We start from the raw sequence: 18,468 nt of genomic DNA, 5'->3' as shown, positions 1-18,468 counted from the left end.
GCCGCGCCGGGCGCACCCGGGGCGCCGCCGCTCCGCCCCTGGCTCGGAGGAGCTGACGGAGACACGGGCTCCGCCCGCCCGCCGCCAGCCCCGGCGCGGACGGAGGCAGGACGCGGCTGCCGAGGCAAAGGCGGCCGGCAACGCCGCGCCCACAGCGGACGGTCCCACGAGGGGACGTTTCCACGCGGACCGGCCACCACGCGGTCCCCGAGCCGCGCCCCGGCCCCGGCCTCGCCCCCTGAGTCACGGCCCCGCCCGCTCCCGCGTCCGAAGGTGGGCTCGCCGCAGCCCTTCCCCTCCCTGTCTCGTTCCCTTCGCTCCGGCCGCCCCGCGGGCATCGCTGCTCTCCGCTGCTGAGCCCGGGCGGCGGGGCCCGGGGTCCGGTTGGGTCCGGAGGGGCCCGGCGGTCCGGTTGGGTCCGGAGGGGTCCGGTTGGGTCTGGGGGGGTCCCGGCCGAGCCGCCGCACGCCGAACCGGAGCAGCGGTCCCCGCCCCTCTTCCCCCTTGCCCCGGAGCTCTCGGCACGGAGCCTCTGCGGGCACCGGGGCGGCTCCAGCGCCGGACGAGGAGACGGAAATCACGGCACAGGGACGACAGAGCCGGCGGCAAAACAAGTGGCGATATTGAAGTCAAAGACAGAGGAGCAGCAGCGACAGGAGCACAACGGGTACAGCCATACAGAGCGCCCGGGATGCGCGGTCGGGACTGAGTAAAGGTTGGGGGTTTTTTTTCTTTTTCTTTCTTTTTAATTTTTCTCTTTAATATGTTGAAATTGCCCAGACTGGTCCAGTACGACATCTCAAACCTTACAGGGACGCACAGCATGAAAACCCCAGCGGCACAGGGCTGCAGGGAGCATTCCCGGCACGCTCCCAAAGCCATGGGTGCGCGTGCCAGTGCCACGGCAGCTCCGCGGCACACGCCGGCATCGCTGTGGCATGGGGATGGCTCAGAGAACTCAGGGCCGAGGGCTGTGAAGGGGGCACCGGACGGAACAGGTTTTCCTGCAGCTGCCCTGCTGCCAGTTCCAGGCTCCGCTCCCGACGCCGCAGAGAAGGGAGCTTGCCTGGCTGCAGTGGTGCTGAGGGCCACGGCGTGGCCCAGATCTGCACGAGGCCGTGATGGACACCCTGTGCCTGTGCAGCCAGAGCTGCGGCCCCTGGTGCCCTGCCAAGGGTTCCAGGTCGAGCCTGTCCAATGGTGGCATCTGCAGAAGGATCTGTAGGAGGTTGCAAGGGAAGAGAGACCTCTGGAGAGAGGACCATGTGGAGAGAGAGGCAGCAGCGCAGGGGTGCATGTCAGGGGTCACCCCAGATATGCTAACATGCCCCTCCAGCTTTCTGGGACAAGGCACCTGCGCAGGAGTCGTCTGGCCCTGTGAAGGGCCTGGAGCCCCTTGCTGGGGGTTGTGCCCCATGGTAAAGCCCCCCAGAGCCCCTGCCCACAGGGGTACCCTTCTGGCACCCCGAAGGGAGAGGTAGGTGGCGGGGGGAGTGGTACAGCAGGGGTGCCAGGTGCTGCGGTGGGGAGGGCCGTGTGTCTGCAGCTGTGGGGGAGGCTCCCGCAGCGGGGCACTGGTAGACCTGCTACGCAGCCAGGGCAGCTCCCACCACTCACAAGGGCTCGATTCCTTCACAGCTGCCAGAGCCAAGCACGGCTGGGGGACTGTGACCCTGGCAGGGAGGTCCCCACACCCTGCTCAACCCTGCCACGAGCGAAGGATGCCCGGTGCAGCTGCGGGCTGCCAGGAGCCTGCAACAGAGCGGGTCCCTAGCCCCCACACACACACGTGGCAGCCACCGGGGCCCCCCTGCAGCCGAGTGGATTTTCATGCTGTCTCCGGGATTCGATATCAGCGTGGACCAGTCTAACATCTCGCAGGTTTTTTCTACTGGCTACTGGAATGCGCTCGTTTGGCTTAGGGGTCCTCGATGTCGAGAAACTCTTGCTTGGGGGGGGCCATGCCGCGGTACCAGGCGCACGAGCCGTCGCTCCTCTTGATGCAGGCGTAGTGCTTGGCCTGCCGCCCATCCACGTTGTTCTTCTCCATCGCCCAGTCTGTCCACAGACACTCATCCGAGGAGGAGACGAAGCAGGGGATGGAGAGGCAGCGCGAGATCTGTGCGGAACAGACTGTCACCCACCAAGCCCAGGGGGCACGGGGCCAGGGGGATGCAGCACGCTCTGCTTCGGCCACCCCCTGGCTCTGGACAGGGATGCCGGGCTGACGCTGCCCTGTGGGGCACGCAGGGGATGCAACCCCAGCACAGGGAACTGGGGAACCCCTGGTTGCCAGTCCCAGGGCTGGCCTTGGTTCCTGGCTGGAGGAAGGCGAAGGCAGGGCTGCCCTTCCTGTCTGCCCAGCCACAATCTCACTGTGGAGCCCACCCCTGCCTGGGGGCTGCAGGCCCTCCCTGGTGAGGGGCATGGGGCAGGTGGGAGGCAGCCCGGTTGCTCACCTTGCACTCGCAGCCCATCTGGTACCGCTGGTTTAGGCTCTTCTTCTGCGTTGGGGTCAGCGAGTCCCAGGTGGACACCAAGTCACAGAGCGTGATGTGCATCTTGCCATTGCCCTCCGACTTGCCTGGGGAGAGGCCAGACAGACCACTCACACTCAAGGGGGTTGCCCAGGGCCTCGAGAGCCCGTGCTGACCCGTGGTGCCGGGGCCCCTCACTGTGCCCTGTCCCTGGTGACTCTGGGGAGCAGAGGCTTGTCCCCAGCTGCCCCCACCACAGCTCGGGGCTGCCAAGCACAGCCAGGGAGTTCCCCAAGGGCAGGAGCAGGAGGGGCAAGGGGAGAATGTGCCCAGCGAGCAGGCACACATCAGGCATCTGGCAGGGCACATGGGGCATCGGGGCCAGCAGTGTCCGGACGAGAGCCCCCGCAGTGCTCACCTGCAATGAGATACTCCTTCTTCCCGCCGGTGTCCAGCAGCCGGCCGCACACGGCAGTGGATGGAGCCGTGTAGATGAACTCTATGTCCTGGTCGGGGCCCTTGAACATCTGGGGAGCAGAGGCAGGTGTGAGTGGCTGGTGAAGGCAGCACCCCACGGCCCCAGCCTCCCGACCCGATGTGCCCCGTTACCTTGATCTGCTTGATTTCATACTGGATGCGTTTGATTGGGTTCCCGTATATATCGTTCCCCGAATCCACCTCCTTTGCAGACACAGCCTTGGCTCGGATCACTGGAAGGGAGAGGTGAGGTAAGCAGGTGACCAGTCCCACTCAGCCCCTGCATCTCACAGGATCTCCCACCTTCACAGGGGACTACTGCCTGCAGCAGACCCCACTGCCTGCCTGGCTCCCCCGGAGCCGGCTGTCACCCGCTGTCCCCGAAGGGACACTGGCACGTGCAGGACAGTGACCAGCAGCACTGCAGCAGCAGCCTCAAGGCGGGTGATAAGGAGAGTTCACACCAGGATCGCCTGGCCCCGGGGCTGGCGAGGCCGTGGCACGGTGAGCCAGGGGACAGCTCTGCTGCGGCAGGGTCCCTGCGGTCATGCTGCTGCCACAGCCCAGGATGTGTGCTCTGGCATGTGAGGGCTCGGCACGTGGCAGTGACCTGCAGGGGCCAGCGGGCAGGGCGGGCAGCCAGCTCAACCTTACTCACCGGCTGGGACACCGGGCTGGCTCATGCTGGGCACGGTGCCTGGGTCCCTGCAGCCCCCAGTTGTGCCCAGCTCCCTCCACCAGCAGGGACCGAAGCTCCCAGGCAGCACAGGGACGCTGATGGTGAAGGGGACAGTGGCAGTGCCAAAGCCAGAGCTCCTGCTCAGCACTCCGAGGATGGAGGGGGCCTGGCTACAGGGCAGTGGCTGGCAGGGCTCCCTGCTCTGCCAGGGGTATCCCCATCCAAGGGAAGGGCAGCTCCCCACCCTGCAGGGCTCTCCCTGCCCTGCCAGCCCCCCGAGCACTCTGGGGCAGGGAACAGGGAGCTGTTCTGGCACTCTCAGAGTTCCTCCTGGTTCATGTCCCCACTGAAGGGTGCTGGGCTGGGAGCAGCCAGGGACATGCAGAGGTCACCCCCTGCCTGGCACAGAGGAGCTCCCACCTGGCACGGCCAGGAGAGGGAATCTGACCACACGCTATAAATACCACGCGCTGTGGGGGCACGCAGGCAGGCTATTTAAGCTGAAGGTCAGGGGGGCACGGCCCCACGTGGGCACCAGCAAGTGCCAACAGAGTTTACTCTGGAAAGGTGAGAGTGGCACCAACATGAGCAGGGACCAGGGAAGAGGTTTCCCAAAATGGCCATCCCCAGTCACCCGCAGCACTCGCTCTGTGCGGGGCTGGGAGAAGCAATGGCTGCACTGGGGGCTTTCCCAACTGCTCCCATCTCTTGGGAAGGGCTGGGCCGACCAGCCACAGTGGCAGCACCTGAGCCACGCCTGGGGACAGCCCCTGTGTCAGCAGAGTGCCGGGATCGCCGCAGCCACCGGCCACCCCTGGCCCCCGCGCCGCCCGTGAGCCGAGCCCCGCGCCACCGGGGTAACCCGGGTGCAGCCACTGCCGGCTCCCGTGCGGGAATGGTTGCTGCTTCAGTGGGCTCCAGCCTTTTCCATTCACGTGCTGATGAATCACTTGACAAAAATGCAGCCCGATTCTGGGTGGATTTGTTCTGAACAGTGCGGCTTTGTGGAGGGGACGACTGCGCTGTGCTTTCCCCGCCAAGACCCCGCAGCGCAGCCAAGCTGCTCCACGCCCGCCAGGAACCAGGGCAGCGGCGGGAGCCCTGAGGAGAGCCTGGGACGAGGAGGCTGGGCGAGGGATGGAGGAAACCCCGGGGTGCCCAAGAACCGCTAGTCAGACCTCCCCAAACAGCAATGCCCCCGCTGGCCTCGTCACCCACCACTCCTGCTGCCGACGTGGGCAACCAGCAGCCAGGGAGCCCAGACCCCCTGTGAAATGAGCCGAGGCTCTCTGGCTCCTGGGCCGCATGGCAGGCACAGCACACAGCTGGCACTGGCTTACCAACTTGGACCAGGGAAGTGCTGGAAACGCTCCTTCCCCAGGCGGGCCAAGCAAGAAGGTGCTCCGTGGGAGCAGAGGGTCCCCTGGCAGAGGGGGATCCCCACTGGTGACATCTCCTGTGCGGGTCCCCAGGGCTGCCACTGTGGCTGCCCCACAGTGAGGACTCTGGACCCTCCAGGGACAGAGAGACCCTGCAAGGTAAGCCAGTCCCCTTGCGGCCCTCTGCCACCAGCATCACTTGGTGACACATAGACTGATCCAGGGCCACAAAATCACCAGGTTGTCTCTCTGGGCTTGCCAGTGTTGGGGTTTGTGCTCCATGTGGGGCTACCCCACCTCAGGGCACCACCGTGCTCACCTGTGCCCCATGGGAAGAAGGGCAGCACAAGGACCCTTGGCCATGGGACCCCCCCCTTCTGGCCCAAGACTTGCAGAATGGCTGCCCCTTCCTCTGCTCTGCCACCCAAACCCCACCAAGCCACCCTGCCCACACGCCCCCACAGCTGCCCGGGAAGCGCCAGTGCCCACGGACAGCAGGGGCCACTGGTGGGCTGGATGCCCGGAGAACAAAGCTCCCTTCTCCAGGGCTGCTGGCAGCAGAGGGGCCGGCTGCCAGTGCCAGCGCTGCCCGCTGCCTGCCTGGCACCGCCGGCCCAGGCACCTGACCCCTTGGCGAGGGCAGCCCCGCGGTCACTCCAGCCCTGCTCGAGGCCGGCGGAGCTGGGGACACAGCTAACCACCCTGGGAGGGCTTCCTGCACCCAGCCCTGCCCGGCCAAGGGCAGCAGCCACCTCCCGGGGGCTCGCTGGCATCGCAGTGCCCGCCAGCGCCCGCACCCCGCCCGGCGCGGCGCTGGGAGGATGCTGAGGCTGCAGGGCTGAGCGGGGAGCGGGGGCAGCGGAGGCCGTGCAGACCCCCAGGTGCCCAGCAGCGCCCGCGGCGCGGCGGGTCCCGCTCGCCCGGGACTGCGCGGGAGCCACGGGCTGAGCGCTGCCGTGGCCGCCTGCGTCATTCCGGCCGCTGACGGAGCGGGATGGAGCCCAATCAGCGGCAGCCCCCGCGTCAGCCCACGGCCCCTCTGCGCCAGCCGCTCGGGAGGGCTCGGCTGCCGCGCTCGGCAGGGCGGCACCGGGCACCGGGAACCGGCACCGGGCACCGGCACCGGCCCCGCCGGGCTCGGCGGGGTTTGCAGGCAGCTGCACCCCCGCGGGGACAGCTCCCACCACGCCCCCGCAAATCCCCTCCTCTGCCCGGCCCCTGCTGGCTGCCCCCACGCTCATCACCGTGCCCGTCCCGAGGAACCGAGCGCTGGGACCGCTGGGATCAGTGCAATCCAGCTGCCCGGCCCAGCTGCCCCCGGCCAGGCTGCCCCCCGCCCTGCTCTCCCCTGCCCCAGCCACTGCCTCTGCCTCGCAGGGGCACAGCCGCGGCTCTGCCTGGAAGGGCTCAGCATCACCTCCACGCTGCTCCCGAGGAGGTGGAGCAGGAGCCGGGTGTCCTGCTGTGGCACCGCTGGGCAGCTGAGCATCTCCTGCAGCAGAGCCCGGGCACGGCCCCAGTGAGGGATGGTGGACGTGGGGAGCCCCAAGCCCTTGGGCCCTGCAGAAAAGCCCTGCTCATCCCATGAGCCAGGACATGCAGGACTGCAGGCTGGCAGTCGCCACCACCCCAGCGACACAACCCCAGCCCCTCTGTGACCCCCAGCCCCTCAGGCACCCCCCGCCCAAGGCAGAGCTGCATCTGCCTCCCCTAGCACCGCCTGGAAGTGCAGCCCTGGGCTGTGGCTGCTCCAGTCCCTGCACAGCAGAGCAAGTGCAGGGGCAGGTGCGAGGCCAGAGGGGCCATGGGGATGTGGCAGGCGCTGCCCATGCCACAGAGAGCAGATCCCAGGCCCCAGGGCCAGGACCCCACACTGTGCTCAGCCTGATACCCCATTCTGAGGGTTGAGCATGAGGCTGGGGGTCCCTTCACCTCGGGTGCACCCACCCAGCACGCAGGACATCAGCCATCCCCACACCAGCAGATTTCTAACAAGGGCCCAGCCTGGACGCAGGCCCCTCAGCCACAGCAGCTGGGAAAGGTCCCAACAGCACCGGGGGCCCAGGTTCTCCCTGGGCTCCACACACCTGCTGGGATGAGGAACATCCCAACTCCAGAGAGCATCCCGGGGGAAGACACGAAGCAGCAAAAGGCCAGGGCGCACAGGACCATCCCAGGTTGTGCCCCGCTCTGTCCCCAAGCCCAGCACTGCTTTCACTTAGGCCCACACGAAGCACATTGGATACAGACGAGCTGCACGAGCGGCTCGGGCTGGGAGCCAGAGGGTGCCAGCGCTGCCGGCAGCGCGGCTGGGAGCGCGCTGCCTCGGCGGGACGGGCTCCGGGCGGGACGGGCACCTGCCGAGGGCAGCGGGGCGGCTGCGGAGCAGAGCTCAGCGAGCAGTGCCCTCCCGGGGGACGGGGCAGACAGCCCGGGCCGCCAAGACAGACAGACAGACAGTGACTCAGCAGCTGAGTCAGGGCTGAGCCGGCACCCCACGACGGGCAGTGAGTCACGAGTGCCCCGAAAGCTGATCCTGACAGGAGCGTGATGGGAAGCCACAGCCGCGCTGCCCGAGCAGGCACAGGGCATCCTGTGGGCCGGGGACACCAGCTCCAGCAGCAGCTACAAAAACCCAGTGCTCCATTTTGTCTCAAAAGCTCGCTGTCCCCAGCATGCCTCGTGGTGAGGCAGGGCACCCGAGGCAGCAGCCAAGTGCTGTGGGAGTTGCCCTCACGGAGGAAAGACGCAGGGAGTGGGGTCTGGAAAGGACGCCTGTGAGGAACATCCTGGATCTGGAGCAGGGGACGGGGCAGGGCCATCCAGAGCTTGGGGCTGCCTCAGTGTTTGGGAATGTTACCTCTCCAGCTGAGCCTGGGAACGGGCCCGCGGAGGAAAGCGCCGGGAACTGGGGCCGGCCTGTTGGGTTCATATGTTAAAATTTAATAAGGGCATTATTCATAGAAAGAGGAATCCAGATCCCGGCGCTGCCAAGCCCTCCCTTTCAGCAGCATCCAAGCCGAACAAAGTGGGACGGGGGAAAGGAAATGCCTGGAAATAAGGCGCAGACAGGGGTGACCGAGCCGCGGCGGCAGCTGCCGGGGACAGGGGCTCCTCCGGGCTCCGGGCCGGTGCCGCGGCCGCACTTGGAGGGTCCCGGCCGCCCCCGGGCCCCGGCCCCGCGCTGCCACGTACCTCGCGGTGTCACCGGAGTCGGGGGAGGCCGGGCCCACCCGTGTCATTCACCGGGGGGCGGCCAGCGGGGACCCGGCCCCGGCGTAGCCGCGCTCCGCTCGCCCCTGGCAGCGGCGGAGGCGGCCCCGGGAGCGCGGCCGGGCGCGGGAGCCCCCCGGGACGGCGGGAGGCGGCGCGGGGCGGGACGGGCACAGCCCGCACGGACGGACCGCGCCCGGCCGCGCATCCGCACCCGCCGACACACCCCCGGGCCGGGCTGCGGGCAGGTGCCGGGGGCCGGGGGGCTCTGCCCGCTCCCCGCCCGCCCCGCGCCAACTTTCCGCTCCTTCCCCTGCCGGGAAGTTGGCGCGGGCGGGGCCGGGCGGGGGCTCGGGGGGCTCGGGGCGGGGTTCCCGCGGCGCTCACCTACGTCGGCGTTGCAGAAGGCCTGCTGCGGGTGGATGGGCGAGCAGCTGCAGGCGTCGGCCGGGCGGGCCCTGCCGAGCAGCAGCACCGCCAGCCAGGCCAGCAGGCTGGGCAGCGCGGCGGGCATGGTGCGGGGCTGCGGGCGCGGCCACCCGGCCCCGATCCCGCACCCACCGCCGGGCCCGGCCGAGCCGCCGCCGGGAACTCGGGTCCGGCCGGGGCGGGCGCTCTGCGGCCGCCGCTCCGGTGCCTTGGCGGAGCCGTTCGCTTCCTCCCCGCCGCGCTCGGCCTCGCTCTTTAACGTGCTCCGGGGATCTGCTGCTCCTCCTCCGCGTGGCGCGGGGCCAGCCCGGCTGCGCCCGCCCTCCGCGGGATGCGGCTCCGCCGCGACCGCTGCCCCCGCCCCGGCACGGCCCCCGCCGCGGGCACCGGCCGCCCCCGCCCCGGCGCATCCCGCCCGCCCCCCGGCCCCGCCGCCCACGGAGCCCAGAGCCCCGCGCCGCAGCCGCCCCCGCCGAGCAGAGCGGCGGACGGCCGGACAGGCAGCAGTCCTGGCTGTGCCCGGGAACCCCTCCCCGCCTTCGGCCCCTCCACCCCGGCCTGTCCCGCACCCGAGCTCCCCTGCCCGCTTCCCGCTCCCACTGGCGGTCCCGTGCCCCTGCCCCGGGCCTCGGGCCTCTCCCCATGGCAGCAGCTCCTGCCCTGGAGCACAGCTCCAAATCCCACCTTGTCTCTGTCCTGGATGCACGATGGGGTTCAACCCCGGCGGGCAGCTCAGCCCCCAGAGGCTTTTGGTTCATTCTTCCCAGCGGGGTGGTGAGAGAACCGGGAAGGGGAAAGTGAGAAAACTGCTGGCTGAGATAAAGGTGAAGCAAAAGCCACACATAAGCAAAGCAAAGCAGGGAATTCTTTCAGCCTTCCCCATGGCAGGCAGGTGCTGAGCCATCCCCAGGGCAGCTGGGCTCCAGCACCTGATGGTGATTTGGGAAGACAAAAACCGTCACTCCGAATGTCCCCCCCCTTCCTCCTTCTTCCCCCGGCTCCGTACACCGAGTATGATTCCAGAGTGTGGAATCTCCCGTGGGTCAGCTGTTCTGTTCCCCTCCCGACTCCTTGTGCCCCCCAGCCCCTCGCTGGTGGGATGAAGAGAACAGGCCTCAAGCTGTGCAAATGCTGCTCAGCAGTAATGAAAACATCCCTGTTATCAACACTGTTCCCAGCACAAATCCAAAACACTGCCCTACACCATCTAATATGGGAAAAACAGACTCTAGCCCAGTCCAAACCCACTCGCTGTGTCACCACGGGGGTGTCAGGATGCTGCTGCTGCCGCTGTGCCTGGCTGGCTGCTGAGAGTGCTCCACGTCCCCAGCAGTGCCTTTGTCCCAGTGGAGCAGGCAGGGCCACAGCTTCGAGCACAGCTGGGCCAGGTGCCATGGGCACGTGTTGGCAGGACAGCCACCACCACAGCCACAAAACACGCTCCTGAGCCAGCCTCTTGCACAGCACTGCCGTGGATACATGAGGTGGAGGGAGGTAACAGAGATGCTCAGCCTCCAGGGCGAGAAGAAACAGCAGAACTGGGCAGCTGCACCTGGCCCAAGCGCTGCCTGAGCCTGCAGGGAACATGAGGGAGGTGACAGCACTGACAGCGCTGGGATGCTGGATGACACCTGGAGATGGGGCCCCAGGCTGCCAGCTGCACTGTGGGGCCCTCGGTGTGCAGAGGCTCCAGCAGCAGCAGCAGCAGCAGAGTCCTGCTGGCCCAGCTGCCCGAGGCCCTGGTGCTGCAGCTCTGAGGACAGCGCAGAGCCCGGGGCAGGGGCTCAGGGGTGCTCCAGCCCAGGGGACAAGGAGGGACCAGGAGCAGGGACAGCCACCGGCACAGCCCTGGGGCCACAACAGGTGCTGTGGAGCTGCTGGTGCCGGGCTGGGAGGGTGAGTGAGGCCAGGAGGGACTGCCACGTGCCAGTGATGGTTGAGTGGCCGTCATGGACCGTGGCCAGCTGGCACCCAGCATGGGCTGCAAAGGCATCCTGGGTGCCCTGGGCCAGGAGCTGCACGATGCCCAGGCCACGTGCAGGGGCCAAAGCCCGGCGTGTCTGCAGCACTGGGGACAGGTCCTGTCTAGAGACAAGCTCAGCCCAGCACTGGCCGAGTCACTGGGCTAAATGAAAACACATGTCTGGCCTGTAGCTCTGCATGGCTCACAGAGGTGCTGACACTGTAAACAGGGTGGGGGGAGCAGCCTGGCTGGGTTCTTGGGAGGGCCCCAACCACTCTGCAGATCCTTCCACCCAGCCACAGCCTGACTGCTGCCCCAACAGGCCCCCTCCCTCCCTGTGCACAGCTGGACCCCAGAGCAGGGCAGTGCCAGGGCACAGCAGAGGGACACAGGGGGCACCAGGGCCCCCCAGGCCACAGTGGCCAGGCCCAGCTCTCTGAAGCCCGACTTGCTGGCAGACCTGCCCTAGGGGCAGTGTTAAAGGGGACCAAAGCGGGGACACCGCAGAGCCAAACAGCGGTCCTGGGGTGAGGATATGCTGCCTTGTGACCTGGGGCAGGGCAGGCCTGAGCCAGGTCAGCGTGGGCAGCCCAGGAGCCTCAGCCCCTTGGTGAGGAGGTCAGGAGGGCCCTGGGGCCAGCAGATGCCCCTTTGACACTTGTGGCTTCTGAAACCACACAAGTTCCTCCTGGGGGCCACAGGCTGCGGCAGCAGTTTCACAACACTGGCGAGCGCGGGGAGGGCTCCCTGGCCAGAGCCCTGGGCTGCTGCGAACGCTCCTCAGCTGCTGCTGGCTCTGGGAGGCAGAGCTGCAGCTCCTGGCTCTGGGAAGCAGAGCTGCAGCTCCTGGCTCTGCTCCTGCACCGAGCACAGCAGCCCTTGCACAGCGTGGCTGCACTGTCGCCAGCTCCCCGCAGCTCCTGCCCAGCGCTCAGCTCTTCCCAGAGCTGACACTTCTGGGGCTGGAAGCATTTCTGGGGTCAGAGCCATGTGCAGCCAGGTTTTGGAGAAGACAGCCAGCCAGCACACCCCTGGGAACGGCACCAGGATGGGCCCACTTTACATCTGGCCACAGCTGGTGGCCCCATCACCCACACCCCCTGCCCCATAGGCACAGCCACTGAGCTGGAACCACAGTGCTGAGGGAACTGCTGCATCCCCTGTGGTCACAGGAGCAGAGGGACACAGACACTGTCCCCTCCCAAGTGAGAAACAGGCTGCCTGTCACCCCAGCCATCACCTCACCCGGCTTACGGGAAAAGGGAAGGAAATCCAGCTTCTGAAGAAAAAGCCTGATGAAATCCCCCAGTCTGACCCTCTCTGGCTGCACACCCCACTCCACCCGGGGAGCCCCATGGCACCCAGGGCACAGCTGTAGAGCTGGGGCTCAGCAGCAACCCCAGAGCACGGACGGTTCTGTCGCAATTCAGGGCTGGGCGCTAAGGGCTGCACTGGGGCCTGCCTTGGCACCAGCACTCCAGGACCTGGACGCTGTCCCGGGGCCGGGAGCACCCTGTGGTGGCGGTCCCTTGCCACCAGGTGCCACTGCCGAAACACTTGCACCACACCTGCTGCAGCTCAGTCAACACTTTACAGGAGAGCCCAGGGCCGAGGACAGAGCTGCCTGACATCCCTCACGGACCCCGGGCTAGGAGCAGGCTAGCAGGGCCTGCCCACACGCCTCCACTCGCTCCAGATGTCTGTCAAATAAACTCGATGCCCTCGTACTTCACACTGCCGATCCTGGTCTCGGGCAGGAGGAAGCGCCCGTCCAGCGTGAAGGCCATGATGTAGCTGGAGATCTTGCCGTTGTCCTCCTCGGATTTCAGCGCCACGATGATCTGGTCGTCCGTGTCCGGGATGAACTTGAAGGAGGAGAAGCCGTGGGTGGGCACCACGTCGCCCACGCGGCCCACGGTGACGTGGCCGAAGTCCTGGGTGGAGCTGAGCAGCAGGTTGGTGCCGCGCCGCTCGTCCGCGCGCTCACTGTAGCGCTCGTGGCTGGCGCGGCGCGGCAGGAAGAACCAGCGCTGCAGCGTGTCGCTCCACGAGGCCGACTCGTGGATCAGGTACCCTGGGCAGGAAGGGGAGTGTGACCGCACAGCCCGCAGGGGGTGCGACGCTCCTCCTTCCCCTTCCCCTCCAAAACACCCCACAGCCCCGCACAGGCATCCCCGATGAACTCTTCCGCCTGCTGCTGCCCCGCTGCCTGGCAGCTGCCCCCCGGTTCCTCCCAGGGCCAGGCAGGGCACCCAGCACACCCCACTCTGCCCAGGGGGCACAGCTGCCAGGCCCAATGCCAGCTGAGCCACCCTTCAGCTGCTCCTGGCACAGGCAGCAGAGGAAAAGCACCAGGACAAGGGGAGATCTCCGGCCTCTGGCAGCCTTTAAACCTCCCCCAGCGCCAGTATCCCCGGGGAGGGTGACTGCATGGCTCTGGAGCCACCAAGAGTGCGGGATATGGGCTGGCAGGAGGCTGCCCCGCTCCATACCTGGGGGCCGGATCCCCGCTGCAGCCCTCAGCGCGTTGTAATTTGTCACCCAGTTCTCGTGGCTCACGTCACCCTTGTAGCCGATGACCTTGACCCACTGGGGGTTCTCGTTCACCACTTCCCCTGTCGTGGTGGTCCACTCCTTGCCCAGTCCTCCCACATACAGGTGCTCATCCTTCACCGCCAGCCACTCCGCCTTGAAGCCTGTGGTGGAAAGAATGAGGGAGGCTCAGTCAGCACGTGGCCACCCTGTCAGCATGTACCCTACACCCTACACCCCTGAGCCCGGTGCTGGCCACAGTGTCCCCCACGCAGCCAGCTGGTCTCTCGGCAGGAATTGCCAAGCTCAGAGGTCACAGGAAAGGTGCACCCCCTCCAGCAAGGTGAAAAGAGCTGAGGGCTTCACAGGGCAGGACGGGAGCTCACCTTTGCCCACGGTGCCGTCCCCATCCGGGAGGATCACCCAAGGCACCACCTTGTTGCCCTCGATCTGGTAGACCACGCCTGTCCGGTCGTCCACCGCGTACAGCTTCCCGTTGAAAACCACCAGCTCCGAGAGCTCCATGCCCCGGCCCTTCTCAGCCAGGTGGGACTGCAGCATGCTCTCATCCTTGTCCCACTCCACCGTCACTCTGTCCCCACTGTCCGACAGCACCAGGTAGCCCTTCTTCAGGTAACTGAACCAGGTGTGCTCCTGGGAGCCCCGCGAGCGCGTGTCCAGGTCGGCGATGAGGCCGATGCGGTAGCGCACGCCCTCGGGGTTCCTCTGCGGCGGGGACAGCGGGTAGGTGTCATTGTAGGGCTGCCCCGCCTGCAGGCCCAGCTGCCACGTGCGAGGGCTGGGGGGGCCGTGCCGAGCCGGGGACGAGCGGTGCAGGCAGAGCAGCAAGAGCAGAAGCCCCACGCAGGCCGAGGACAGCACGATGGCCTTCCAGCGCAGTCGGAAGCGGGGGTCAGCGCCCTTGGTCATGGACGCGAGCACGGGCAGGCCACCCACGCTGATCCGCAGGGGGCTCATAGACTCATGGCAGGGCGGGACTGGCATCAGACAGGGGGCGAGCAGAACCTGGGGAAAGAGGGCAGGGAGAAGGTCAAAGAGCTGGATTTGGGGCTGGCTGAGCTCGGGGGGCAGCAGAACACAGCCACGAGGGGCCCCATCCCCTCTCCTGCAGCAGAAGGTGCTCCCACCTCATGCAGGTAGGAGCCACCGTGCCCAGGGGCTGTTTGCTGCTGGAACCACCCTCAGCCCCTCTCACCTGGCTCCCTCTGCGCCCCCTCACCAGGAGCCCCAGCATGTTGGCAGGACTGCCCGACCTGCCTGGCAGCTCTACCTGTGCCATGGTCGCCGCAGCTCAGGCAGCGAGCTGAGGCACCCGGCTCAAGGCGAGCCCCGTGTCACAGTGTCCACGTCCCCACAGGGTCCTGGGAGGACGAGCGCTCCTCTCGGGTGGCAAGGATGAGCCTTGCTGCCTCCAGAGTGGTTGAGCAGCCTGGCCCAGCACTTGTGGCCCTGAGAACCGACCCCACTGATGAGCGGTGAGCTCGTCCCCAAGCCACACAGGGACACTGGGACACGTGGCAGCTCCGCCCAAGCAGGATGCGGACACCTGAGCAGGAAGCGCAGTGCCCAGGGGACACACACCCTGAGCTGCCCAGCCTCGCACACACGGGACCCCCTCACCCCTGCCCAGGCCCACAGCGTGCCCTCCACGCGTGAGCACCGTGAGCCCACCCCGGGCTGTGCCAGCAGTGCCCCCCGGTGCCACCTCCCTCCCTGCAGCACAGGGGACGTGGCAGCGCCCCGGGCTCCCGCAGACGGGCACTCCGGGCTGCCCGGGCGGCAAGCAGCCGCCACCGGAGCCGTGCTCAGCCCGTGCCATGCAGCCCGGGGCAGAGACCCCCATCCCGGGGCAGAGATCCCCAGCCGCCATCGCAGGGCTGCCCATGCCGCAGGGTCTCAATGTGCCTTTCAGCAGCCGGAGCGGCGAACAGAGGCGGCATTGAGCGTGGGGGGCCGGCCCCGCACAGCGGAGCTGCGGCACGGCACGGAGCCCGCGGCGGGGGCACGGGAGCGCCGGGATCCGTCGGGATGCCGGAGCGCGGGCCTGGCAGAGCCCCGGGGACCCCCTCGGTGCACCGAGCCCCACCGCGCCTGTAGCCCGCTCTGAGCACGGCCACGGGGAACCCTCGGAACGCCGGGGCACGGTCACGGGGAGCCCCGGGCGGGGACACGGGGACCCCCCAGCACCCCCGGGCAGGGACACGGGACGCCCCTCTAAGGACACGGGGACCGCTCGCCTGCGCCCCTGGGGACCCCCGCGCCCCCTCCCCGGCCGAGCTGACGGGCAGCCGGGGTACCGCCCGGTCTGAGCGGGGCCCTGAGGTCCCCCGCGCCCCCGGGAGCTCCGCGCGGGGCACGGCCCCGAGGAGCCCGCCGCTGCCCGGTGCTCGAGGTGCGCGGCGCCCCCGCCCGGTGCGGACCCCCGCCTGGCGGCCCGGCCCGGCGCCCCCCGCCCGTGTCCCCGCTTACCGCGGCGCCGCCTCCCCCGCGCGCAGCCGCCGCCGCCGCCGCCGCCTACAGCTCCCGGCGGCCCCGCCGCGCCCGGCCGCGGCCACACCGCCTCGTCCGCCGCAGAAACTACAGCTCCCAGGAGACCCCGCGCGCCCCCGCGCCCCACCGCCCCTTCCGCGGCGCCGCGGGGCCTGCCGGGAGCTGTAGTCCGCGCTGAGCAGGGCCCGCCGGGGCCGGGCGCCGCTCACGGGCGGCGGAGCCCAGCGCGCGGGGGCAGCGCGGGGCCGAGCCGGCTCGGCGGGGTGGGCACAGCCCGGCTGCCCGGCGGGCATGGCCCCCGCGCTGCCCTGCTCCAGCCCGCAAAACGCATTCTGTCCTCGTCCCGGCTGTCCCCTGTGTCCCGCCGCCACTCGGGGTGGGCAGCGGGGCGCACCCAGCCCCGCGCCTTGGGACCCGTGTGCGGTCCGGCTGTCAGAGGCTGCAGCCCGGCGGGGCTGTGCTGGCCGCGGTGCCCTCGGGGCAGGGCCCTGCGCCGGGGCCAGCCGCACCCTCGGGGGTCCCGGGCCCCGCGGCGGCCCCGGAGCCGCTGGCACATGCCGCCTCCGCTCCCGGTGCGGCGGCCGCGGAGCGCGACTTGCTGGGGCGGCCGGTGCCGGGAGCACGCACGGTTAAGGCAGCTGCGGGCGCACATCTGGCGGGGGAGGGCTGCGAGCCTCGTCCCGTGCCTCGCTGCCTCCCGCGCTTCCCAAAAGTGTATTTCCGCCCGGGCCGAGCGAGCAGAGGCGGCTCCGGAGCGGGAGGCAGCGCTCGGCCGCGGGCAGGCTCCGCGCTGGCCCGGGCGATGCCCTAGGGCAGCAAAGGCAGCGCCGCGAGGGAGAAGCCGTGCCCCAGAGGTAGGTGGGGGGCAGCTTCGGGAGGCCCGGCGATCAGCCCCGCAGCTGCGGGCGGTGCCGAGGTACCGCAGGCGGCTCCGCCTCTCGGGTGCGCTGGCACTCGCCCGGCCAGGCGGGTCGCTCCCTGAGCCCCCCAGCCCAGCGAGGCCCTGCCCTGCCTGCGAAGGAGCAGTGGGGAGCGCACGGCTGAGCCTCACAGTAGTCTGGGGGCACAGCCCGACCCACCGCGGCTCCGGAGGACACAGATCCCCCCCAGCCCTGCCCCAGCTGCGTTCCCAAAAAACCCATGGCTACAAACACATCCAACCCCTGCTGGGCCGCCTTCGGAATCTCTTTGGGGTCACAGTGGCTGTTGGGGTCCCCAGCACAACGTCTTGCTGGTGCTACACAAGCTGGAGGGCTGCAGCTAGCCCGTGCTCCTTCCCCACATCTGCCCCATGCAGCTGCCTGCTGGGTCTGCCCTGCTCCAGGCAAAAAAAGGGCTCTGCAACAATTCCGGCGTCTGCAGCAGCACACGGGGCACCTGGCCCACCAGCACGGCCCCCGAGGCACAGTGGTTCTGGCTGCTGGGCAGGGAAGTTTGTATCCACCACCCTAAACAGATGAGTGCACGTCCTGCTGCCTCCACACTGCCCTGAGCCCCTCATCCCTCCCCTAGGGTTTGTTCTGTTCCATCCTAGTCTTCATCCCCATCTGGAAAGTATTTTGGGATGTTTTGACTTGCAGTCCCGAAGCTTCTGCAGCCACTGAGTTTAAATCTCTGCATGCTCCTGGAGAGCAGCCAGCGCTGAGGGAAAGCGCGTGTCCCTGGCAGGGCTGCGTGTGCCCGTGTGCAGGTGGGCACACAACGCCCAGCACACCTGCAGGGTGCAGGGGGCCCCTGGGGTCCCCGTGTGCTGCTGGCAGCACCCTGCGAGCACTGCAGGCTGTTCCTGACAGCCTGGGAAGCGCTGCCTTCCACCATGGGAACTTCCTGCTGAAGGGTTTCTCCCTGTGGAGCAGCTCCCTGTGACACTGCGACCTCCCCAGGGCCAAGCCCGCTCCAGGTCCCAGAGGAATGCCTGGAGTGACGGTCCCAGAGCCGAGGGAAAGCCACCGGGTGCTTCCCAAAGCCCGGCACGCTGCATGCCACAGCTGGAGGCCAGGCAGGCTGAGCAGAGCCAGGGCCAAGGCTCGGGTGACACCTGCTCACCTGGCCTGGCTGGCCTCCTGCCCGCTCTGTCCGCGGGTCCGCTTCTCCCCCGCCTCCCTCCGCACCCGGCAGCACCGACACCACGGGCTGAGAGACAGAGGCACCGGGAAGTGTGTGCCGGGGCCAGGCCCTCGGCAGAGCGTTTGAGCAGCAGGAAAAGCCCTTTGGAGCCTTTCCCAATCCCTCCGCCCCTTCCCAGCTCCAGTGACTCATGATCCAGGCATCCGCCCCCGGCCTCGGACGCCCTCCGCACCCGCTGCGGGAGCACGGGGCTGCCTTGGACCCCGCACCGGGGGACAGCGGCGACAGCCACCGACCACAGACCGAGGGCGGGCGCTCACCAAAACCACAGGATTCTGCCCCAAAATCCTGGCCTGGCTGAGCCGCAGAGCGCAGGCCAGGGCTGACAGGCGCTCCGGGATCCCGGCGGAGCGCGACCGGGCGGGGCTCGGGAGGGGACACCGGCGAAGGCCACACCCATGTCCCACCCCAGGGAGGCACCTGGCCGAGATAGCCGCCCGGGTAGCAGCCATCCCCGTGCCGGCTCCGAGCCCGCTGCCGCGATGCCCACCCCTGTTTGGCCAGGGCTGTCCTGGTGCCTCGGGGCCAAAGGGCGAGGTGCTGCGTGCCCGGCCCCACGTCTCCCGCAGATACCCTTCTGATAACACAGGGAGGGGTCTCGCAGCGCCCGGGCTGGGCCACAGTGCCACCACCACTGCAAATATTAGTTTGGGCCCCATACAGGGTGTGGGCTCTCAGAAG

The 18,468-nt window shown here is 68.5% G+C and overlaps 2 protein-coding genes across 5 annotated transcripts; both read right to left on the bottom strand.

The window, feature by feature from the left end:
• Positions 1 to 599: 599 nt before the first annotated feature.
• On the bottom strand, positions 600 to 8,958 carry TIMP2 (TIMP metallopeptidase inhibitor 2). The gene is made up of 5 exons (XM_038157016.1): positions 8,613 to 8,958; positions 3,087 to 3,187; positions 2,896 to 3,004; positions 2,460 to 2,584; positions 600 to 2,119 (listed from the first exon to the last, which is right to left on the bottom strand). The coding sequence occupies exons 1-5, from the start codon at positions 8,737 to 8,739 to the stop codon at positions 1,919 to 1,921; spliced, it is 663 nt and encodes a 220-aa protein (XP_038012944.1). The 5' UTR covers positions 8,740 to 8,958; the 3' UTR covers positions 600 to 1,918.
• Positions 8,959 to 9,497: 539 nt separating this feature from the next.
• Positions 9,498 to 18,450, bottom strand: CANT1 (calcium activated nucleotidase 1). Of its 4 annotated transcripts, none has more exons than XM_038156993.1 (4): positions 18,048 to 18,450; positions 13,536 to 14,175; positions 13,110 to 13,313; positions 9,498 to 12,691 (listed from the first exon to the last, which is right to left on the bottom strand). In XM_038156993.1, exons 1-4 carry the CDS (start codon positions 18,444 to 18,446, stop codon positions 12,321 to 12,323), a joined length of 1,614 nt encoding a protein of 537 aa, XP_038012921.1. In that variant the 5' UTR covers positions 18,447 to 18,450; the 3' UTR covers positions 9,498 to 12,320. The 4 variants fall into 4 exon arrangements, with proteins under 4 accessions (XP_038012921.1, XP_038012925.1, XP_038012923.1 ...); XM_038156997.1 differs by lacking the exon at positions 18,048 to 18,450 and adding an exon at positions 15,640 to 15,717; XM_038156995.1 differs by lacking the exon at positions 18,048 to 18,450 and adding an exon at positions 14,366 to 15,574.
• Positions 18,451 to 18,468: the final 18 nt, after the last annotated feature.

The sequence above is a fragment of the Motacilla alba genome, chromosome 18 (genome assembly GCF_015832195.1).
Source record: "Motacilla alba alba isolate MOTALB_02 chromosome 18, Motacilla_alba_V1.0_pri, whole genome shotgun sequence".
Taxonomy (NCBI): Eukaryota; Metazoa; Chordata; class Aves; order Passeriformes; family Motacillidae; genus Motacilla; species Motacilla alba.
This window is presented reverse-complemented; position numbering and strand designations above follow the sequence as displayed.